This window comes from Giraffa tippelskirchi, chromosome 9, assembly GCF_054371585.1.
Source record: "Giraffa tippelskirchi isolate mGirTip1 chromosome 9, T2T-mGirTip1v1.2.pri, whole genome shotgun sequence".
NCBI classification, from domain to species: Eukaryota; Metazoa; Chordata; class Mammalia; order Artiodactyla; family Giraffidae; genus Giraffa; species Giraffa tippelskirchi.
Genome location: NC_137283.1, coordinates 84,390,702 through 84,415,826, shown reverse-complemented (window position 1 = coordinate 84,415,826; position 25,125 = coordinate 84,390,702). Strand labels below are relative to the sequence as shown.

At 38.1% G+C, this 25,125-nt stretch overlaps 1 protein-coding gene across 1 annotated transcript in view; it reads left to right on the top strand.

The window, feature by feature from the left end:
- The first annotated feature begins 245 nt into the window (after window positions 1-245).
- Window positions 246-25,125, top strand: part of IMPG1 (interphotoreceptor matrix proteoglycan 1) — a 160,039-nt gene continuing 135,159 nt past the window's right edge. The window contains exon 1 of the mRNA XM_081530830.1: window positions 246-312. Coding sequence (XP_081386956.1) covers window positions 246-312 — 67 coding nt within the window. The remainder of the gene's footprint in view (window positions 313-25,125) is intronic.

The window sequence follows — 25,125 nt, the reverse complement described above, 5'->3', positions numbered from 1 at the left end:
ATAAAGGTTCTCCAGCTGGTCCTTAAGCAGAGATTAAACTGAGGGGAAGATAAGGAGATTATTCCAGAAGCAGGCACTGCTTCGTGTTCTTCATAAATTGGCACCCTCATAAAGGTAAGCCAAGAAGGTTATCCTCAGTCAGTCAATTCAATATTTCATTATTTTTCATATTTCTGTCCTTTTTTTAATGTGAGTTCAGGCTGTTCTGTGGCTATTATCAGAAATATCAATGCACAAAAGCCAGAATGCATTTGGAAGCTAGAAGAGTTATTTTTTTCCTTTGGATTTTTCTCCAAGTTCAAGGAATCAAAGGTAAGTTAAATACTTATTTATTTTTTTAACTGCTTATATATAAAATCTGTTTACAAAGATGAATAGTCAAACTCAGGAAAGTCGCCACTGTATTTCTGAGGCCTCATATACAGTAGGCCCTGAATAAATCATGACTGAATGATTGTCAGAAATGGTTTTCACTGGATTTTTTTGAAATATTTATTTTATATTTACATTATATGCTTTTTATAGTTTCATGCTAAGTGCAATTTATGTAAACAAAACAAGAGAGATGAATGCATCCTATTTGCTCTTTAAAAAAATGAACAAAATTCATAACATTACTATTAATAGCATTAGTAGGTCCACAAAAAACATGAAATTAATGCTTTGTCACTTATGATCAGACAAAAAAAATATTCCTTACTTTCTCATAGTTGAATCATGAGCTGCTTTCGCTTAGAAAATAGCAAATGTGCTTCATCTTCAGAGTCCACGATGAGGACCAACTCAGAAACTCGGTTGCTTGTGAAGCTCTATGCACAAAAGAACTAGGCACTGCAAGTTTTTATGGCAAATCTTCAAGTGAATCTAAAGCAAGTCACAAAAATAGGTATATTTCCGAAAAATAGTGTACTAAAAAATAACCTGTTGAAGAAAGCTTCACTTTTTTAAGTATAAGACTGATCATTATAACATACTTAATCTTTTTAAGACATCTGAAATCAGTAATATTCAGTTCTATAAGGATGACATAACTTTCAACAATCCACCTTTTAACTGAAGCACTGATTTTAAAATGCCTGTGGAAAAGTAAAACACATACTTGATTGCATTTCTTAAGCCACAAAATAACAGATTCCAACAGTTATTTTATATGTAACATCTGTCATTGCATTTGGAGGGAAGAGAAAATTTATGGAAAAATTATATAAAAACTCCCTTTATGTTTTGCTACCTATACATGATAAAGGATGGAGACAAAGTTTACTTACCTTTCAGTTGTCAATTATATATAAATGTTTACATTTATAAAAACATTTTAATTAGAAACAAATGATGAGATTTCAGTATATTCTGAGCTTCATCTGCTGAAGCAAACTAATTTGTCACTTTCCAAAACCTGACCCATCAAATCAGCTTTGGTTTTATTTGTTTAATTAATTGCTAACTAATTTAGCTATTTTATCTATTTTCATATATTACATATCAGTTACTACAATTTCAAATTGCATAATTACATATAGAAAGTTAAGTGAAAGAAGCTTACCAAAAGAACTGCAATTTGTTATATGCCGATATCTAAGAAATAAGTACTATAACTGCATAATAAAAGATCTTACATGGTTACTTGTTTGGGGCTTTTTATTCTGTAAGAATCTCTGATCTGTGAATTTCTGTTAATCTTCATTAGTGAGGTTTACATTAATTAGAGTTTATGTACTTCAGCCAGATTGGTTTCCCATTTATGGCTACTTAGGCATTATGACTGGTTTCCCATTTATGGCTAATTAACCATTTACATAGAAAATGTTTCTGGTAGAGAGAGGAGTTCAACTCAATAAAACTAGCTTTTGAGTATAAAAGCTGGGAATTTAAAGTCAATCAGTAAGCCACTTTAGTCGCTCACTCATGTCCAACTTCCGACTCTTTGTGACCCCATGGACTGCAGCACACCAGGCCTCCCTGTCCTTCACCAACTCCCAGAACTCGCTCAATCTCATGTCCATCAAGTTGTTGATGCCATCCAACCATCTCATCCTCTGTCGTCCCCTTCTTCTCCTGCCTTCAATCTTTCCCAGCTTCAGGGTCTTTTCCAATGAGTCAGTTCTTCGCATCAGGTGGCCAAAGTATTGCAGTTTCAGCTTCAGCATTAGTCCTTCCAATGAATATCCAGGACTGATTTCCTTAACCATTGACTGGTTTGATCTCCTCACAGTCCAAGGGACTCACAAGAATCTTCCCCAACACCACAGTTCAAAAGCATCAATTCTTCAGTGCTCAGCTTTCTTTATGGTCCAACTCTCACATCCATACATAACCACTGGAAAATCCATAACTTTGACTACATGGACCTTTGTCAGCAAAGTAATGTCTCTGCTTTTTAATATGCTGTCTAGGTTGGTCATAACTTTTTTCCCAAGGAGCAAGCATCTTTTAATTTCATGGCTGCAGCCACCATCTGCAGTGATTTTGAAGCCCAAGAAAATAGTCTGTCACTATTTCCATTGTTTCCCCATCTATTTGCCAGAAAGTAATGGGACCAGATGCCATGATCTTAGTTTTCTGAATGTTGAGTTTTAAGCCAACATTTTCACTCTCCTCTTTCACTTTCATCAAGAGGCTCTTTAGTTCTTCTTTACTTTCTGCCATAAGGGTGGTGTCATCTGCATATCTGAGGTTATTGATATTTCTCCCGGCAATCTTGATTCCAGCTTGAGCATCATCCAGCCTGGCATTTTGCATGATGTTCTCTGCATATAAGCTAAATAAGCAGGGTGACAATATACACCTTGATGCACTCCTTTCCCTATTTGGAACCAGTCCATTGTTCCCTGTTGGGTTCTAACTGTTGCTTCTTGACCTACATACAGATTTCTCAGGAGACAGGTAAGGTGGTCTGGTATTCCCATCTTTTGAAGAATTTTCCACAGTTTGTTGTGATCCACACAGTCAAAGGCTTTGGTACAGTCAATAAAGCAAAAGTAAATATTTTCCTGGAGCTCTCTTGCTTTTTCTATGATCCAATAAGCAGAGGGGGTATAGCTCAGGGGTAGAGCATTTGACCGCAGATCTATGATCCAATAGATGTTGGCTATTTGATCTATAGTTCCTCTACCTTTTCTAAATCCAGCTTGAATATTTTTAAAAAGTTATAGATTATTTTCTTAAAAGGTATGGAAAATTACCCATAGTACACCTATCCAAACACAACTATGCTGCCATCTTCATATGTTTCCTCAGTCTTTTTTCTATGCTTATTTAATATTTACATGATTGCAGTTCTACCATGCATACAAGTTTACATAGGGCTTTTTGCACAAGTTTTCTATTAGATCTAAATTGGTCTCCATTGTTATCTTACAAGCATCATTTTATTGGCTGCATATTGTTCCTTTCAGTTGTTACACCATGATTTGCTTTATCTAAATACACAACAAAAAGAAAGAACTGTTTCTAATTGTTTTGTTATGATGAGTAACGTTACAATGAATATCTTTGTGCATAAGCCTCTCTCGGTATTTAAGATTCCTAGCATAAATTCCCTAAAGTAAAATTACTGGGTCAAAGCAATATCAACAGTTTCATGGTATTTTATTCATATTGCCAAATTGCTCCTCAAAAGTTTTCCTATCCTCTTAGGTAACTTTTCCCAATTTGAGTCCATAAGTAGAGTATTTGCTATTTATTAGAGTATTTGTACCCAACACAGATTATTAAGAGATTCAGAGACAGATTATTAAGAGATTCAGAGACATGCCAACATTTCAAAAAGTGTCCTTTAAGCTTTGCAGATTCCAAATGTAGTTTGTCCATTGATACATGAAAATGAAATTGTTTTGATTTCAAAACATTCATTAAATAAAACTTTTTAGGGCAACAAGACAGTTCAATAGTTTCAAAGAACAATTACTTCATCAAGATACAAAGGGGCTTCTCTTCAATTTTCAAAATGGGGATGCTAGTTACATCTGGTGTGTACAGCACTGCTTTATGCTCTTAGCTTTCCAGTTCACATAAATAATTTCATCTAATTGCTTGTAACATTCTTATGTGTGGAAGAAAGAGAACAGAGAAAACCCAGACTTAGCAAGCCCTAAAATGGAAATGGTGTTTATCAGAGTCTGTGCTTTTTGCATTATATTTGGCTATACTAAATGAAACCTTTAGCTAAGTTATTATTAGTTCCCCAAGGTAAAGTAACTATTTTAGCAACTGTGAAATGTCAGGAAATTTGCATTTGAAGACTCTCCAGTTCTTGCTAATCCTTTACTACTGGGATATGTTCTCATTTCATAAAATTACCCAGGAAGGTATTTTCCTTTATTGTGGCTCCAAGAACAGAGAACAAGGCTTCATTTATATCCCTGAGATACCTGCCCAATGACAATCACATTAACTTTGTGACTCCTCTATTTTTTCATCTCTGCTACAGTTTCAGAATAGTGTAATTCAAAAGGCTGAAGGCAGATTTTTCTGTTAAATTATACCTGAAAAGATGTCCTTAAAATCAAAGTCATGTAAATTTAAGACACTTTGTGTCCAACTGTACAAACCGTTTATTAGATTATATACTTTAAAAAGAAAAAGTGATTGCTGCCTTGTGACCCTCCTACGCTTATTTTGAGGATCACACTAAAGGACTATTGTATGTGTGAACTAATTAGACAGCATTGGCATGATCTATTATTTTCTTGGCCATTTCCGTCATTCGTGAGCAAACCACCACCTTAAATATCAACTGTATTTGCACGCTAAATCTGTCTGCAAATTCAGATCCTGTAAACTTTTGGTGCCTCAGTCATGTTCACAGATTTTATGCTGTTTTAAAATAATCCATCTAAGGCAATCAAGTTTGTTTTTCACAACCATCTCTAAGTCTATAATTAAGTAGATATGTGGAAGTGACCATAATAAAAGTCTGGGTTTCAGCAACCACGGGGTCTGAGTTCTGTGTCTGAGAGTAAGCGACAGTGTCACTGGGAGTCAACCCCACAAATGAAGAGCACCAAGTCAGATGGAATTATTTTAATAAGGGAAATGGGTGTACGTTTTGTTCTGAGTCCAAGGCAAAGTGCATACCACAACTTATCCTATAGTAAGTTGATGTGGTTGACTGGCAAAGCCATGGTAATGAGAATTCATATATGGAGATGCCACTGTCTGAACTGCAGCGTGCACTGCTATGATTATTTATTGAGAACATACTCCCACTGCAGCCCCTTTCTTCTGGCCAGAGTGAGTGTGGAAACAATACGAAAGAACTACAAAACAGTGATAAGCACTTCTAACCACATGGCTGTATTCAGTAGATAAATATTCTCCCATTTACATTCAGTCATTCTTGAGGAGGGCTTCCCTGGTGGTTCAGACAGTAAAAATCTACCTGTCAACACAAGAGACCCAAGTTCAATCGTTGGGTTGGGAAGATCCCCTGGAGGAGGAAATGGCAATCCTCTCTAGTATTCTTTTTTTTTTATATATTGAAGAATAATTGCTTTACAGAATTTTGCTGTTTTCTGTCAAACCTCAACATGAATCAGCCATAAGTATACATATATCCCCTCCCTTTTGAAACTCCCTCCCCATCCCACCCCTCTAGGTTGATACAGAGCCCCTGAATGAGTTTCCTGGCCCACACAGCAAATTCCCGTTGGCTATCTATTTTACATATGGTAATGTAAGTTTCCATGTTACTCTTTCCATATATCTCGCCCTCTCCTAACATTTCCCCTTGTCCATAAGTCTATTCTCCATATCTGTTTCTCCATTGCTGCCCTGTAAGTAAATTCTTCAGCATCATTTTTCTAGATTCCATATATATGCATTAGAATACGGTATTTATCTTTCTCTTTCTGACTTACTTCACTCTGTATAATGGGTTCTAGGTTCATCCACCTCATTAGAACTGACTCAAAGGCATTCCTTTTTATGGCTGAGTAACATTCCATTGTGTGTATGTACCACTACTTCTTTATCCATTCATCTGTCGATGGACATCTAGGTTGCTTCCATGTTCTAGCTATTGTAAACAGTGCTGCAATGAACAATAGTATACGTGTGTCTTTTTCCATTTTGGTTTCCTCAGTGATCAAGCCTGAGGAGAGGGATTGCTGGGTCATATGGTGGTTTTATTCCTAGTTTTTTAAGGAATCTCCATACCGTCTTCCATGGTGGCTGTATCAATTTATATTCCCACCAACAGTGCAAGAGTGTTCCCTTTTCTCCACACCCTCTCCAGCATTTATAGTTTGTAGACTTTTTGATGATGCCTATTCTGACTGGTGTGAGGTGATACCTCATTGTGGTTTTGATTTGCATTTCTCTAATCGTGAGTGATGTTGAGCATCTTTTCATGTGTTTCTTAGCCATCTGTATGTCGTCTCTGGAGAAACGTCTGTTTAGGTCATTTTCCCACTTTTTGATTCGGTTGTTTGTATTTCTGGCATTGAGATGTATGAGCTACTTGTATATTTTAGAAATTAATCCTTTGTCAGTTGTTTCATTTGCTATTAATTTCTCCCATTCTGAGGGCTGTCTTTTCACCAAACTTATAGTTTCCTTTAGTGTGCAAAAGCTTTTAAGTTTAATCAGGTCCCATTTGTTTACTTTTGTTTTTATTTCCATTACTCTAGGAGGTGGGTCATAGAGGATCTTGCTTTGATTTATGTCATCGAATGTTCTGCCTATGTTTTCCTCTAAGAGTTTTATAGTTTCTGGTCTTACATTTAGGTCCTTAATCCATTTTGAGTTTATCTTTGTGTATGGTGTTAGGAAGTGTTCTAATTTCATTCTTGTACATGTAGCTGTCCAGTTTTCCCAATACCATTTATTGAAGAGACTGTCTTTGCCCCATTGTATATTCTTGCCTCCTTTGTCAAAAATAAGGTACCCATATGTGCATGGGTTTATTTCTAGGCTTTCTATCTTGTTCCATTGGTCTATATTTCTGTTTTGGTGCCAGTACCATACTGTCTTTATGACTGTAGCTTTGTAGTATAATCTGAAGTCAGGAAGGTTGGTTCCTCCAGCTCCATTCTTCTTTATCAAGACTGCATTGGCTATTCAGGATCTTTGTGTTTCCATAAGGGAAATCAGTCCTGAATGTTCATTGGAAGGACTGATGTTAAAGCTGAAACTCCAATATTGTGGCCACCTGATGTGAAGAGCTGACTCATTTGAAAAGACCCTGATGCTGGGAAAGATTGAAGGCAAGAGGAGAAGGGGATGACAGAGGATGAGATGGTTGGATGGCATCACCAACTCAGTGGACATGAGTTTGGGTAAACTCCGGGAGTTGGTGATGGACAGGGAGGCCTGGCGTGCTGCAGTACATGGGTTTGCAAAGAGTTGGACATGACTGAGTGACTGAACTGACTGACTGACTGATGAATTGTGAAATTTTTTCTTCTAGTTCCCTGAAAAATGTCATTGGTAATTTGATAAGGATCACATTGAATCTGTAGATTGCGTTTGGCTGTATAGTCATTTTCACAATATTGATTCTTCCTACCCAGGACCATGGAATATCTCTCCATCTGTTTATGTCATCTTTGCTTTCTTTCATCAGTGTCTTATAATTTTCTGTGTACAGTTCTTCTGTCTCCTTAGGTAAGTTTATTCCTAGATATTAATTCTTTTTGTTGCAATGGTGAATGGCATTGATTCCTCAATTTCTCTTTCTGCTTTTTCATTGTTACTATATAGAAATGCCAAGTGATTTCTGTATATTGATTTTGTATCCTACAACTTTGCTAAATTCACTGGTTAGCTCTAGTAATTTTCTGATACTATCTTTAGGATTTTCTATATACAGTTATCATGTCATCTGCAAACAGTGAGAGCTTTACTTCTTCTTTTCCAATCTGGATTCCTTTTCTTTCTTTTTCTTCTCTGATTGCTGAAGCTAGGACTTGTAGAGCTATGCTGAATAAAAGTGGTGAAAGTGGACACCCTTGTCTTGTTCCTAATCTTAGGGGGAATGCTTTCAGTTTTTCACCATTGAGAATAATGTTTGCTCTAGGGTTATCATATATGGCTTTTACTATGTAGAGGTAGGTTCCTTCTATGTCCATTTTTTGAAGAGTTTTAATCATAAATGGGTGCTTAATTTTGTCAAATGCTTTTTCTGCATCTATTGAGATTATCATATGGTTTTTATCTTTCAATTTGTTAATATGGTATATCCCACTGATTGATTTGTGTATGTTGAAGAATCCTTGTATCCCTGGAATAAACCCTACTTCATCATGGTGTATGAGCTTTTTGATGTGTTGCTGAATTCTGTTTGCTAAAATTTTGTTGAGGATTTTTGCATCTATGGTCATCAGTGATATTGGCCTGTAGTTTTCTTTTTTTATGTTGTCTTTGTCTGGTTGTGGTATCATGGTGATGGTGGCCTCATAGAATGAGTTTGGAAGTGTTCCTCCCTCTGCAATTTTTGGAAAGAGTTTTAGAAGGATAGGTATTAGCTTTTCTCTAAAGGTTTGATAGAATTCTCCTGTGAAGCCATCTGGTCTTGGGCTTTTGTTTTTTGGGAGATTTTTGGTCACAGCTTCAATTTCAGTGTTTGTAATTGGGTTGTTCTTAATTTCTACTTCTTCCTGGTTCAGTCTTGGAAGACTGAACTTTTTCTAAGAAGCTGTCCATTTCCCCCAGGTTATCCATTTTATTGCCATATGGTTGTTCATAATAGTCTCTTATAATCCTTTGTATTTCCGCATTGTCTGTTGTAATCTCTCCTTTTTCATTTCTAAATTTGTTGATTTGATTCTTCTCTCTTTTTTTCTGATGAGTCTCGTGAAAGTTTTGTCAATTTTTCTTATCTTCTCAAAGAACCAGCTTTTAGTTTTATTAATCTTTATTATTGTTTCTTTCATTTCTTTTTCATTTATTTCTGCTTATATCTTTATGATTTTTTTCCTTCAACTAATTTTGGATTTTTTTGATTCTTCTTTTTCCAGTTGTTTCAGGTGTCTAGTTAGGTTGTCTATTTGATGTTTTTCCTGTTTCTTGAGGTAGGATTGTATTACTGTAAACTTCCCTCTTAGGACTGCTTTTGCTGCATCCCATAGGTTTAGAGTTGTCATGTTTTCATTGTCATTTGTTTCTAGAAATTTTTTGATTTCCCTTTTGATTTCTTCAGTAACCTGTTGGGTATTTAGAAATGTGTTGTTTAATCTCCATGTGTTTTTGTTTCTTACAGTTTTTTTCTTGTAATTGATATCTAGTCTCATAGCATTGTGGTTGGAGAAGATGCTTGATATGATTTCAATTTTCTTAAATTTACTGAGGTTTGATTTGTGACCCAAGATGTGGTCTATCCTGAAGAATGTTCCATGTGCACTTAAGAAGGTGTGTTCTTCTGCATTTGGATGGAATGTCCTGAAGATATCAATGACATCCATTTCATCTAACGTATCACTTAAGACTTGTGTTTCCTTATTGACTTTCTGTTTTGATGATCTGTCCATTGGTGTGAGTGGGGTGTTAAAGTCTCTTACTATTATTGTGTTACTGTCAATTTCTTCTTTTATGTCTGTTAGTGTTTGCCTTATGTATTGAGGTGCTCCTACATTGGGTGCATAGATATGTGCAATTGTTATGTCTTCCTCTTGGATTGATCCCTTGATCATTATGTAGTGTCCTTCTTTACCTCTTGTAATCTTCTTTATTTTAAGGTCATTTCTGTCTGACATGAGGATTGCTACTCCACCTTTCTTTTGCTTCCCATTCACATGGAATATATTTTTCCATCCTCTCACTTTCAGTCTACATGTGCCTTTAGGTCTGAAGTGAGTTTCTTGTAGACAGCATATATATGGGTCTTATTTTTTGTTTCCATTCAGCCAGTCTATGGCTTTTGGTTGGAGCATTTAATCCATTTACATTTAAAGTAATTATTAATATATACATTCCTATTGCCATGTTCTTAATTGTTTGGGGTGGATTTTGTAGATCTTTTTCCTTCTCTTATATTTCTTGACTATCTAAATCCCTTTAACATTTGTTTTAAAGTTGGTTTGGTGGTACTGAATTCTGTTAACTTTTGCTTGTCTGGAAAGCTTTTTATTTCTTCATCAATTTTGAATGAGATCCTTGCCGGGTACAGTAATCTTGGTTATAGATTTTTCCCTTTCAGTACTTTAAATACATCCTGCCATTCCCTTCTGGCCTGCAGAGTTTCGGCTGAAAGATCACCTGTTAAGCATATGGGGTTTCCCTTGTATGTTACTTGTTGCTTCTTCTTTGCTGCTTTTAATATTCTTTCTTTGTGTTTAGTCTTTGTTAGTTTCATTAGCATGTGTCTTGGCATATTTCTCCTTGGGTTTATCCTGTATGGGATTCTTTGTGCCTCTTGGATTTGATTGATTATTTCCTTTTTCATGTTGGGGAAATTTTCAAGTATAATCTCTTCAGAAATTTTCTCATACCCTTTCTTTTTCTCTTCTTCTTCTGGGACCCCTTTAATTCAAATGTTGGTGCATTTGATATTGTTCCAGAGGTCTCTGAGACTATCCTCAGTTCTTTTCATTCTTTTTACTTTATTCTTCTCTTCAGAAGTTATTTCCACCATTTTATCTTCCAGCTCACTGATTCATTCTTCTGCTTCAGACATTCTGCTATTGATTTCTTCTAAAGTATTTTTAATTTCAGTAACTGTGTTGTTTGTCTCTGCATGTTTATTCTTTAATTCTTCTAGGCCTTTGTTAATTGATTCTTGCATTTTCTCCATTTTGGTTTCAAGTTTTTGATCATCTTTACTATCATGATTCTGAATTCTTTTTCAGGTAATTTGCCTGTTTCCTCTTCATTTATTTGGACTCCTGTGTTTCTAGTTTGTTTCTTCATTTGTATAGTATTTCTCTGCCTTTTCATTAATTTTTTTTTAACTTATTGTGTTTGAGGTCTCCTTTTCCCCGGCTTCGAGGTTGAATTCTTTCTTCCTTTTGCTTTCTTCTCTCCTAAGGTTGGTCCAGTGTAAGCTTCATATAGGGTGAGATTTGTGCTGAGTTTTTGTTTGTTTATCCTCTGATGGGCAAGTCTGAGTGAGGTGGTAATCCTGTCTGCTGATAATTGGGTTTGTATTTTTGCTTTGTTAGTTATTTAGGCGTACTGCACAGGGTGCTACTGGTGGTTGGGTGATGCTGGGTCTTGTATTCAAGTGGTTTCCTTTGTGTGAGTTCTCACTGTTTCATACCCCCTAGCGTTAGTTCTCTGGTAGTCTAGGATACTCTTGGGGCTTCCCTTGTAGCTCAGCTGGCTAAAGATTCTGCTTGCAATACGGGAGACCTGGGTTTGATCCCTGGGTTGGGAAGATCCCCTGGAGAAGGAAATGGCAACCCACTCCAGTATTCTGGGCTGGAGAATTCCATGGACTGTATAGTCTATGGGGTCGCAAAGAGTCAAACACGACTGAGTGACTTTCACTTTCACATCTAGCTTCTTAGAGTTGGTGCTCCCACTCCAAAGGCTCAGGGCTTGATCTCTCAATAGTTGCCAGTCCAACAAGCAAAAGTAACCAGCTGCTCCACATCAGGGGCCAGAAGGACTCCAGAGAACTTGGCATCTCAATCAGGACTTATATCCCCTCCTTCTCGTTCTCACACAGAGCAAGAGGGTAGTCAACAAGGACCAAACTAAGATGCACAGTAGTGTGTCTGACATAGGCCTTCCTGCCGCAGAGCATTTTGGGAGGAGCAGCGAAATGCAAAGAGGGCGCTCCTCTGAGGAAAACACAAAGTCCAAGGACGACTAGAGGTGCCGGCCCAGTACCTGTCATAACTAGGAGTTACCCAGTTTTTGTGGGAACAGCATTGCCCACTCCCAGTCCTCTGGAATCCCAGGGAGACACACAGTGACCCTCTCTAGTATTCTTGCCTGGAGAATTCCATGGACAGAGGAGCCTAGCAGGCTACAGTCCATAGGATCACAGAGAGTTGGACATGACTGAAGCAACTGAGCACACACACAGCACATTCTTGGGGAAAGTGTCTTTCTGAGTACCTATGTAAATGCATCTTCTTTCATTCCAACCTGGGTTTCTTCATCCAACTGTCTTTCATCCCCTCACACACCACGGCTGGAGGAGGAAATTGCAACCAACTCCAGTTCCTTGCCTGGAGAATCCCACGGACAAAGCAGCCTGACAGGCTACAGTCCATAGGGTTGCAAGGAGTTGAACATGACTGAGGCAACTTAGCAGGCACACATGAAACCCAAGGGAGCTATTTTTAAATGACCGTAGTCAATTCAGAGCTGATCACAATGCTTTGGAGCAAGCAATCATATTAACAATCCGTTTGCTTAATATTGTATTTTTATTGTAAAAGCTCCACCAAATTTTAATTAATCTTATTTCTTAAGATTTCACTGCTTGGTAGACAAAGTGCTCATTTCTGGTCAGGAACCTATGGCAGAGAATGCTAAGTAACATTCCAAAAATCATTTGAGGTGGGAAGGTTGGGACCAAACCTGAGATTTGAGCTGTATCCAGTCCCATTTTACATCTACTTGGTCTATTAATCAATTCAATATAATATAATGAGTACAATTAATATGATTTTTATTAGTCATTAAAAAGTCAACTTTCCTCTGCTCACAGCACCAGATGATGGCTAGTTCTGGACCATCTCCAATATCTATTTGCATGACTGATCTCAGGGTAGCTGGCCACATCCTTCAGCTCTACCCTAAAAGTGGAATCATCAATTTTAAGAGTTCTATTACTCATTAAAAGATGTAAAATATGAGTAGATGTAAAACATGATACTGAACATAATAATCATGAGGGAAGGAGAGTGCAAATACCAGGTTTTTAAAATGCATTTAAAATTAAAAGATCAGTAATTCAAAATATTCTTGCCTGGAAAATCCCATGGACAGATGTATATATATAGTGACTACTATACAAAAACTTCATAGTAACCACAGACCAAAAATCTGTAACAGATATCCATGCAAAAAAGAAAAAGAATCCAAACATAACAATATGTGTATTAGCCACTCAGTCGTATCTGACTCTTTGTGATCCCATAGACTGTAGCCCATCAGATTCCTCTGTCCACAGAATTCTCCAAGCAAGAATACTGGAGTGGGTTGCCATTCCCTCCTCCAGAGGATCTTCCCAACCCAGAGACTGAACCCAGGTCTCCAGCATTGCAGGCAGATTCTTTACTGTCTGAGCCACCAGGGAAAGCCCAAACATAACACTAAAGAGAGTTATAAGAGAACAAAATCACAAAAGAACAAAAGAATAATAAAGGGGAAAGAGTTCTCCAAAAATAAATCCAAAACAATTAACAAAACAGCAGTTAGAACAAGCTGGAATAATTGTTAAAGCTACCCAGGTGATCCTTCTATGCAGCCAGGTTTGAGAAGCATGATTTACTGCCTTCTAGATTTATGTGGGTCATTATAATATGGGCCACCGGGGGGTTGTTTTTCTCTCACATTTCTAGTTAATGTTATATCATAAATGTGTTTCCAGTTTGGAAGGAGCAATCTCATTTAATATGATTGATAAAATGGCTTGTATAATCATTCTCTTCATTATGTTGCTTCTTTCTTTTTAACTTTGTTGTTGTTCAGCCTCTCAGTCATGTCTGACTCTTTGTGACCCCATGCACTACAGCATTCCAGGTTTCTCTGTCCTTCACTATCTCCTGGAATTTTCTTAAACTTATGTCCATTGATTCAGTGATGCCATCCAACTATCTCATCTTCTTTCACCCTTTTCTCCTCCCACCCACAGTCTTTCCCAGCATCAAGGTCTTTTCCAATGAGTTGGCTCTGTGCATCAGGTAGCCAAAGTCAACGGAGCAGAAGCAGATGTTTCTGCAATTCTCTTGCTTTTTTATGATCCAACAAATGTAGGCATTTTGGTCTCTGGTTCCTCTGCCTTTTCTAAATCCAGCTTGTATGTCTCAAAGTTCTCAGTTCACATACTTTTGAAGCCTAGCTTGAAGGGTGTTGAGCATTACCTTCCGAGCATGTGAAATGAGCGCAATTGTAAGGTAGTTTGAATATTCTTTCAGTTCAGTCGCTCAGTCGTGACCAACTCTTTGTGACCCCATGAACCGCAGCACGCCAGGCCTCCCTGTCCATCACCAACTCCCGGAGTTCACCCAAACTCATGTCCCATTGAGTCGGTGATGCTATCCAACCATCTCATCCTCTGTCGTCCCCTTCTCCTCCTGCCCTCAATCTTTCCCAGCATCGGGGTCTTTTCCAATGAGTCAGCTCTTCGCATCAGGTGGCCAAAGTATTGGAGTTTCAGCTTCAACACCAGTCCTCCAAATGAACATTCAGGACTGATTTCCTTTAGGATGGACTGGTTGGATCTCCTTGCAGTCCAAGGGACTCTCAAGAGTCTTCTCCAACACCACAGTTCAAAAGCATCAATTCTGCGGGCTCAGCTTTCTTTATAGTCCAGCTCTCACATCCATACATGACCACTGGAAAAACCATAACCTTGACTAGACGGACCTTTGTTGACAAAGTAATGTCTCTGCTTTTTAATATGCTGTCTAGGTTGATCATAACTTTCCTTCCAAGGAGTAAACTTCTTTTAATTTCATGGCTGCAGTCACCATCTGCAATGATTTTGGAGCCCAGAAAAATAAAGTCTGACACTGTTTCCACTGCTTCCCTATCTATTTGCCACAAAGTGATGGGACCAGATCCCATGATCTTAGTTTTCTGAATGTTGAACTTTGCAAACTTTTTCACTCTCCTCTTTTACTTTCATCAAGAGGCTTTTAAGTTCTTCTTCATTTTCTGCCACAAGGGTGGTGTCATCTGCATATCTGAGGTTATTGAAATTTCTCCCAGCAATCTTGATTCCAGCTTGTGCTTCATCCAGCCCAGCATTTCTCATGATGTACTCTGCATATAAGTTAAGTAAACAGGGTGACAATATACAACCTTGATGTACTCCTTTTCCTATTTGGAACCAGTCTGTTGTTCCATGTCCAGTTCTAACTGTTGCTTCCTGACCTGCATACAGGTTTCTCAAGAGACAGGTCAGGCGGTCTGGTATTCCCATCTCTTTCAGAATTTTCCATAGTTTATTGTGATACACAGTCAAAGGCTTTGAAATAGTCAATAAAACAGAAATAGATGTTTTTCTGGAACTCTCTTGCTTTTTCGATGATCTAGCGGATGTTGGCAATTTGATATCTGGTTCCTCTGCCTTTTCTAAAACCAGCCTGAACATCTGGAAGTTCACGGTTCACGTATTGCTGAAGCCTGGCTTGGAGAATTTTAAGCATTATTTGACTAGCGTGTGAGATGAATACAATTGTGTGGTGGTTTGAACATTCTTTGGCATTGCCTTTCTTTGGGATTGGAATGAAAACTGACCTTTTCTAGTCCTGTGGCCACTGCTGAGTTTTCCAAATTTGCTGGCATATTGAGTGCAGCACTTTCACAGCATCATCTTTCAGGATTCAAAATAGCTCAACTGGAATTCCATCACCTCCACCAGCTTTGTTCGTAGTGATGCTTCTTAAGGCCCACTTGACTTCACATTCCAAGATGTCTGGCTCTAGGTGAGTGATCACACCATCATGATTATCTGGGTCGTGAAGATCTTTTTTGTACAGTTCTTCTGTGTATTCTTGCCACCTCTTTTTAATATCTTCTGCTTCTGTTAGGTCCATACCGTTTCTGTCCTTTATTGAGCCCATCTTTGCATGAAATGTTCCCTTGGTATCTCTAATTTTCTTGAAGAGATCTCTGGTCTTTCCCATTCTATTCTTTTCCTCTATTTCTTTGCACTGAATATTCTTTGGCATTGCTCTTATTTGAGTTGGAATGAAAACTGACCTTTTCCAGTCCTGTGGCCACTGATGTGTTTTCCAAATTTGCTGACATATTGAACATAGCACTTTAACAGCATCATCTTTTAGGATTTGAAATAGCTCAGCTGGAATTCCATCATATCCACTAGCTTTGTTCATAGTGATGCTTCCTAAAGCCCACTTGACTTCACACTCTAGGATGTCTTGCTCCAGGTGAGTGACCACACTGTCACGGTTATCCAGATCATTAAGATCTTTTTCATACAGTTCTTCTGTGTTTTCCTGCCACCTCTTCTTAATCTCTTCTGTTTCTGTTAGGTCTTTACTGTTTCTGTCCTTTATTGTGCCCATCTTTGCATGAAATGTTCCCTTAGTATCTCTAATTTTCTTGAAGAGATCTCTAGTATCTCTAGTCTTTCCCATTCTATTCTTTTCCTCTATTTCTTTGCATTCATTGTTCACTTAAGAATGGTTTCTTATCTCTCCTTGCTATTCTTTGGAATTCTGCATTCAGATAGGTATATCTTTCTTTTTCTCCTTTGCCTTTCGCTTCTCTTCTTTTCTCAGCTGTATCCATCTTGTTCTCTGTAATATCATCAACACCCTGCTTTCAGGCATAAATCACTGTGCTCTCTGCATTTGGCCTCATTTTGTACTGTCATCTTCCATCTCTAAAGTCAGGAATCTTGGTATCCTGTAAGACATCTTCCTCTTCTTCACATCTAGTTGGTCCAAATCCTACCAAGTCGTGTTGTTGTTGTTGTCATTTAGTTACTCAGTCGTGTCTGACTCCTTGTGATCCCATGGACTGTGGCCTGCTAGGCTCCTCTATCCATGAGATTTCCCATGGAAGAGTACTGGAGTGGATTTCCATACCAAGTGGTGTGCTGATAAACAATTAGCCACCATCTTTTCAAGGGATGAAAATCCATACTCACAGTGTTTGCCAATATTCATAGTGTAAATAAAGATTCCTACATGACCAGTTTCAGACTACCAGCATGACATCTCCTAACAGAGACGTGCATAATTGTCTTTCAGGATCTGGATGCCAGTGTGAGCCTGGTCCACAGCCACTTCTAATGCATGGATGCTTCCAGTGCTCTGTGGCAACCTAGAGGGCTGGGATGGGGAGGAAGATAGGAGGGAGGGTCAGGATGGAGGGGACCTGTGGCTGGTTCATGTTGATGTGTGGCAGAGGCCAACACAGTACTGAAGAGCAATTGTCCTCCAATAATTGTATTTGTTCTTTACTTCCCAATATTGTACAATTAAAATCTTTGATTAAAAAAAAGAAAGAAAGAAAAAAGTCTTCCACATCGTTGTACATAGCAGACCCTGAGGCAAAAGCTTACCTGCTACTCAGGGAACCAGGAGAGAAGGAAAAGAGAAGTGAGACAGTGAAAGAGAGGGAACCAACATAAAGATGCCTCCCCAAACTGGCCAGCATTTGGCATCAAGTGCAACCAACTGCTGCTCTCAAGGCACCATGTTTAGAGACCACACTATCTCCAGATGGCTGGTGAGGTTAGGAGCCTGCGGGTGAATGGAGAAAAACTCATGCGATCTCCTTAGAGATTCACCTCAAAGTACATTAACTTCCCTGCACTTCCAGCACACTCATCTGTGGACTGAGGGTGGGTCGTGGTGCTTCTCACACCTCAGCAGCAACAGAAGATCCTGGGGCAGGAAAAACAGACACAGTGACACAATCATGAGGCAAGGAGCTGTGGGTTTATGTCTGCCATGTTGGGTCAGAGCTTGTGAAGAGCCGATCTGAGAGGCAGGTGAAGCTAAGAGGGCCTGAGATGATGCTTTAGAAGCGTCTGAGCCTGGTATGCATATACCACCAGGTATTTGCTCTTCTTTTGATGGACTCTGCATTATTTACAACACTGGTACAGATATTCCCAAGTGTCCCCTGATGCTCACACCAGGCAGGAATCTCTGCAGAGTCTGTCCCTGTCTCTCTCTACTGAGTAGAAGAGAAAGCTCACTGTGTCACGAGGAAGACACTTTCAATTTTACAGGTGATACCAAACTGTCTCCCTATATGTGTATGCCACTTTGTGTAAGAATTCCTTTGATTCCAAATCTTCATCCGTACTCTGTATTGCCTGACTTTTTATTTTTTGTCAGTCAGCTTTGAGAATGAAATAGTATCTCATTGTGGTTTTAATTTGTGTATCTCAGATTACTGTTGAGGTTAAGTATCTTTTCATACATTTAGGACCTTTTCTGCTTCCTCTTCTAGAATATGGGAGGTATGTCTTTTCTTATGGGTTTAGAGCAGTTCTATTGAGGTTGTGGATGTCAGTCCTTTGGCATTTCATTACCCTTCAAATACCTTCTTTCAGTCTGTAGCTTTTTCTTCTTACACCCTAAATGGTACCCTTTAATGAACACACATTCTTAATTTTAATGTTGTTTAATCATCAGCCTTTAACTCCATGGTTTGTAGAGTTTTTTGTCTTACCTTAAAAATCCTTCATTATCTTAAAAGCATAAAAATATTCCACTCTATTGCCTTATAAAAGATGTACATGTGTGCATGAGTGCTAAGTCACTTTAGTCATGTCTGAGTCTTTGCAACCCCATAGACTAGAGCCCTCCAGGCTCCTCTGTCCATGGGATTCTCCAGGGAAGAATGCTGGATGGTTGCCATGCCCTCCTCCAGGGGATTTTCCTGACCCAGGAGTCGAACCCATTTCTCCTGTGGCTCCTGCATTGCTGGCAGATTCTTTATCACTGAGCCACCAGGGAAGCCCCATAAAAGATGTAGAGTTTTATTTTCCATTTGTAATCCACTAAAATTTATTGTGTATGTATATATTGTGAAGCAGGAAAACAATTTCTTTAAAAAAATAATATGGATCATCAATTGTTTCAGCACCATTCAGTGGATAGTTTCCTCTTTTCTCTCTGATCTGTGATACCCCTTCTGTCATGAACATGGGTTTGTTTGTTTGCTTGTTTTGATTTATTTATTTTTTAATTGAAGGGTAATTGCTTTACAGAATTTTGTTGTTTTCTGTCAAACCTCAGCATGAATCAGCCATAGGTATACATATATCCTCTCCCTCTTGAAACTCCCTCTCATCTCCGTCCCCATCCCACCCCTCTAGGCTGATACAGAGCCCCTGTTTGAGTTCCCTGAGACATACAGCAAATTCCCGTTGGCGATCTATTTTATGTATGGTAATTTAAGTTTCCACGTTACTCTCTCCATACATCTCATCCTCTCCTCCTCTCTCCCCATGTCCTGAACATGGGTTTGTTAATTTTGTTACACCTGAGCTGGTACCACATTGCTTTAATTATTACAAATTTATAATAATCTTGAAATCTTGTAACCGTGCTTCCCTGGCATTGTTCTCTTTCTACAGGAGTGTCTAAGCTATTCTTGACCCTCTACTCTTTCATAATATGTCTAAAATTAGATCACTAAGTTGCACTGAGATTGGATTGGAGTTGTGTTAAATCTGTAGATCAATTTGGGGAAAAATTGATACCCTTATAATGTTAAGTCTTTCTATCCAGAAACACAGAATATCTCTCCTGTTATTAGTACCTTATAATAAAGTTGCATAATTATATTGTAAAGGGCTCCCACACTGTGGACTTATCCCTAGTTACTTGGTATTAACTGTAATCATGTAAATGGCTCTCTTATTGCAGTTTTTGTGTAGGAAAGTAATTGGCTTTATATCCCTTAGCTTTGCTGAACAATCTTAATTCTGAAAATTCACTAGCAATTCTTTGGAGTTTTCTGCTTAAAAATTATATCATTTTGAATAACGAAAACTAAAGATCTCCCTTTTCAGTCTTTGTATCTCTTCTTTCTTTCTATTTTCTTACTGCCTTCCATAGGCCATCCACTATAGCCTAGGTTTATTTCCTCTATATTCTAAAGAGAAACGGTGATTGCATACATCATCTACCTTGATATTGATCTGGAAGGGAATGCTTTCACAGTTCCACCATTGAGAATGGCATTTGTTTTAGACCCTGTACTTGTTTTGTTTTTAAAGATTTGCTACATCAAGTTTTTAAAAGTTCCTTTCTATTCCTAAGAGTTTTAATCATGGATAAACACAGATATATATCATGAACTTCTTCTGTACCTACTGAGATTATCAAATGGTTTTTCTCTTTTAATTCATTAATGTGAAAAATTACCTTAATCAATTTCAAATATTAAACTAACTTGACATTCCTGAGATAAATCTGACTTAGTCATCGTCTTTTTTCATACTCTGCTGGATTCCATTTGCTTATATTTTATTTCACGTTATTACATTCATATTCATAAGTGAGATTAGACCATGATTTTTTCTCATACTTTCCTCAACAGATTTTGTAAGAGTTTGTATGAAAATAATGTTATTTTTTCCATGAATGTTTGATAGAACTCTCAGGTGAAGAGTTATATTTATGAAAAGATATTTGGCTACTGACTCAGTTTTTTAAAGATTATAATAACTCTTCTGTCTCTGCTTGCATTCATTTTGTATAGTAAATTTGTAATTTGCATATTTCTAGAATTTATCCATTTCATCAAAATTTCAAATTTATCGACAAAACATTGTTAAGTTTCTCATGCCATTAGGAAGTATAGTGAAGTCCTCCTTTTCAATCTTGATAGTAATTAATTATACCTTCTCTTTCTCATGTTTTTTGTTTCTGTTATTAGTATTTTCAAAGGAAAAATTTTTTGCTTTTATGTGGCTTTTTCTTTTCTTTTTTGTTATCTTTTCTTTTATATTTTATTAACTCTACTCTTATCTTTATTCTTGTACTTTCTTTGAATTTATTTTGTTTTCTTTTGTTAAATTCTTGAGATAGATGCTTAGCTCGTTAATATTTAGCTTTTTCTTTTTCTAAAATAAGCATTTTAATGAGCTAAATTTATCTTTCAAGTACTGATTTAGCTATATCCCACAGTTTTATTATGTAGTGTTTTAATCACTTGATAAAGATTTTTTAATATACAACATGATTTCTTCATTAACTCATAGGTTAATTTTTTTACTTATAGGTTATTTATAAGAATTTTTTTCAATTTCCAAACACAAGGATTTTCTATTTGTTTTTTAAAACTGATTTTTAACTCACCTCCCTGTTGGATTGAGAACATAATGTACATGCATTACAGTCCAATGTATAGTCAATATTTGTATATTTGTATTTGTTCTCCCTAAGCTTGAAAAGGTTTATTTTTATAATGTTCCATGTATGTCCATTGGTTAAGTTTACTTATGTTCTCAATCCTCTATCTTTATTGATTTTTAATCTGCCAGCTCTATCAATGACCAAGAAAGATCTCTTAAAATCCACCTATTATTATTGTTGATTTTACATTCTCTTTTTTTTTTGGTTAGTTTATTTTCTATTTTTTAACTTTACAATATTGTATTTGTTTTGCCATACATTGACCTGAATCCACCATGGGTGTACATGTTTTCCCCTTCCAGAACCCCCCTTCCACCTCCCTCCCCATCCCATCCCTCCGGGTCATCCTGGTGCACCAGCCCCGAGCACCCTGTATCATGCATCAAACCTGGACTGGCGATTCGTTTCACATATGATAATTTACATGCTTCCATGCCATTCTCCCATATCGTTCTTTAAACTTTGCTTTATATATTTCAAGGTTATATTATTTAGTATATAAAATTATAATTTGCTACATATTTTTGATAACTTTTAAACTTTTATCATTATGTTGTGACTATCTTCATCTTTGTAATACTTTCTGCCAAGTAAAGAACTTTGTCAATGGGTGTGCTGGAACTGGCCCACACTGATTTACAAGCACTAATTGTTCACATCTTTTCCCAGCTCTGTGTTCTGTGGCTTGGAATCAGTCATAGAGGAGTATATGTATTTTTATAACACATGAAAATTGGCAAATGCTACAAATCAGGCCTTCTCAACCAACCCCAAGGGCTGTGGGGTTACCAGCAGGCCTCTGATCTAATCTGATATTAATATAGCTAAACCAACTTTCCTTTGATTACTGTTTGCATAATGTAACTTTTTTCATCCTTTAATTTCAACTTCCCTGTATCTTTTTTTTAATGTCTGTTAAAAGTATATAACAGGTTTTTTAAATGCAGTCTGACCATCTTTGTCTTTTAACAAAATTCTTTTTGTCCATTTATACTTAATGTGTCCCAAATATCGCATGGGACATACTTATACTAAAAAAAAATAATAATAATTACACAGTTGTTTATTGGAAATTCAAGTTTGACTGGTGTTCTATATTTTATTTGCTAAATCAGGCAATCCTATTCCTAGCCCTAAACTTCAAAATAGAATAACAGCCAACAATATGCCAGGCCTTCTGCAAAATCCTGACACCTAGTTACTCATTTGATCTTCAAAACAAAACAGAACTATATAACATGCAAACATTAATACAAAGCTATGGTGGGATTATAGTTATACCCTTTGTAGGTTAGAAAGTTAAAGCTTGTAGAGATTATTTGGCCAAGTGCAGGAAACAACTTAAGAAGACAGAGCTATCTTACTGCAAATTCAGCCCCACAGGTACTCAAACTGCAGTTCACCTTTCTTCTCTTCAAGAACTGTGATAGGTTCTTATACATAAGAGGGGAGAGATGGATGGGATGGGGTGGTTGGAGGCAGATCCAAAAAGGAGGGGCTATATGTATGCATATAGTTGATTCCCTTCATTGTATAGCAGAAACTAACGCAACACCGTAAAGCAATTATACTCCAATTAAAAATAAGAAAAAAATGGATTACACAAACACAATTTTTTTTTTTTAAAAAGGCAGAGATTTATAGCTGTTTAAACTGCTTAATCTGTCTCCAATCTCCTTGAGTAGCTACAGTATCATTCTTTTGTGGCAATATGTGCAAGAACACTACACATGCACGTCTATTTACTCAGAACCCCCAGTATACTCCAAGATCAGGCTTACAGGGGAGCACTAAAATTTAAGAGGAGTTGTTTCATAGTTTTCAATATGAGAATCACAAGCAACAAAAAGATTCAGAGAATAAAGATGCTGGGCTAAATTAGAGGTATTTCTGGTGTGTGTACTTCAGGCACGGTTAGACTGTACTGAGATAAATATGCCCCGATAGATAGCAGCCCTAGGGATCACAGGGAGGAACACACCAGCACAGCTGGAGCCAGAAGAAAGCAGGTATTTTGCACATGTCATTAATGTGTCTCCTAAGCAAATCTATGTTCCCACCTGTGATATTTTCTCAGTGCACTCCCAGCTTCTGAAGTTAGCTTCTTCCTAATTTGGAGGGATTTTTTTATATAGACTCTTGGTAGGTCTTTGTGATTTGCTGCTACTTGTCTTGTGAATGACCTGGTACGGTTTCAGCAAAATCCTTTGGTCTCTATATCATTCAAACTTCTGTCCAGCCAGGCTAGAAAAATGCTCTAAACACTGTCACATCCCATAAACGTTTGTGAGATACAACTGCAACTCATCATGCACAGATCTCAAATTAACTCATAAAATCCCACTCTGATTCTCTTATTCATAACCAGTGTATTTATTTAAGCTCCACATTCTGAAACCAACGGCAATGGTGCCCTAAAAGTTTTCGTGATGGGTCAGTGACTGGGAAGAAGTAAAAGTTTGTTGGTGGTGGTTTAGTCGCCAACTCTTGCGATCCCATGGACTGTAGCCCGCCAGGCTCCTCTACCCACAGGATTTTCCAGGCAAGAATCCTGGAGTGGGTTGTCATTTCCTTCTCCAGGGAATCTTCCTGACCCAGAGATCAATCCTGGTCTCCTGCACTGCAGGCAGATTCTTTACCAACTGACCTACCAGGGACACCAGGAGAGGTTAATGCAAGAAAATGATGATTTTTGTTCAGTTGCTCAGTCACGTCCAACTCTTTGAGACCCCATGAACTGCAACATGCCAGGCTTCCCTGTCCTTCACCATCTCCCAGAGCTTTCTCAAACTCATGTCCATTGAATCAGTGATACCATCCAACCATCAGGTGGCCAGGACAACATCCTCTGTCATCCCCTCGTCAAGTGGCTTAACAAGGTTAGTCCTATATGGATACGGAGAAGGTACCTGTCTACCCAGGGTGATTTGAGGGGTAGCTAAATATCTAGCTGGGGAAAACACTGGTTTATTTTTGTCACCACCTGAAAAGAAGCCTTAACCAGGCCGACCAGCAACTTCAACATAATCGTTCTCACCTCAGTTTCACATCCCATTTACTTCAAACTGACCTCAGCACTAAACCAACTCCACTCACCGTTTTCCAAGGAAATACACTTTACAGTTAACCACAGCTTATAGAAATACCCAACTCGTCTCACTGTCAAGACCAGCTTATTTGAGGAAGAGAGAATTTTGCTGACTTTGCTTGTATATTCATGTGAAAATTGTTTACAATCCTTCGCATTTTCAACTTTTCTGCTAAAATGCTCAAGTAAATTTGGCACCGCACGAGGAAGCTAAGTGTTGGTCCCGTGGTTCTCACGACCTCTGACACACTACTGCAACCCTTGCGGGCACTTGAGAGGTAAGGGCACCCTGTGGTCCTGAATTGCGGCAGGAACAGTGCTTCTGGACTTGGCAGGTGGCTAGGAATGGGCCTCGGCCAAGAGGCTTCGTTGTGAAGCGCTTCCTTGGCTTCGATGAAGGCAGCATGAGCGATCTCCAAGCTACGCCATGACGAGAACCTCAGTTGTGTTGCCCTGCTTTCTCAGGACACAGAAGGCCAGTCTTTTCTGAGAATGCTCCTCCCCCTCGCAACATCCTCCTCGAAGGGAGTGGGGAGCAAGCACCCTTTTCTGTTCAGGGTACAGTGAAGGACGCTGCCCTCCTGGACTCCTGTGTCTTCACTCCCTGAAAAAAGCGAAAGTGTTAGTCACTCAGTTGTGTCCGACTCTTTTCGACCCCATGGATAGTAGCCCACCAGGCTCCTCTGTCCACGGGATACCCTAGGCAAGAACACTGGAGTGGGTTGCCATTTCCTTCTCCATGGGATCTTCCCAACCCAGGGATCAAACTCCAGTCTCCCGCATTGCAGGCAGATTCTTTACTGTCTGAGCCACCTACCAGACATGAAGAGCTCAGGACCCCAGCTGCTCACAGGGCATCCCCCTCTCAGGACACAAAAGACGCCACTCCGTTTCTCTTTTCTTATTATTTTTAATTGGTAATTAACATTTTTATAGATCTTTTCAGATTCTTCCAAGTATATGAATACATAATTATTTTGTAAAAATTGGATCAGCAAAATATATTTTTGAACCATCATTTTTAATGTTTGCCCAGAATTCAAATGAACTCTTTTTTTTAACTTGGTA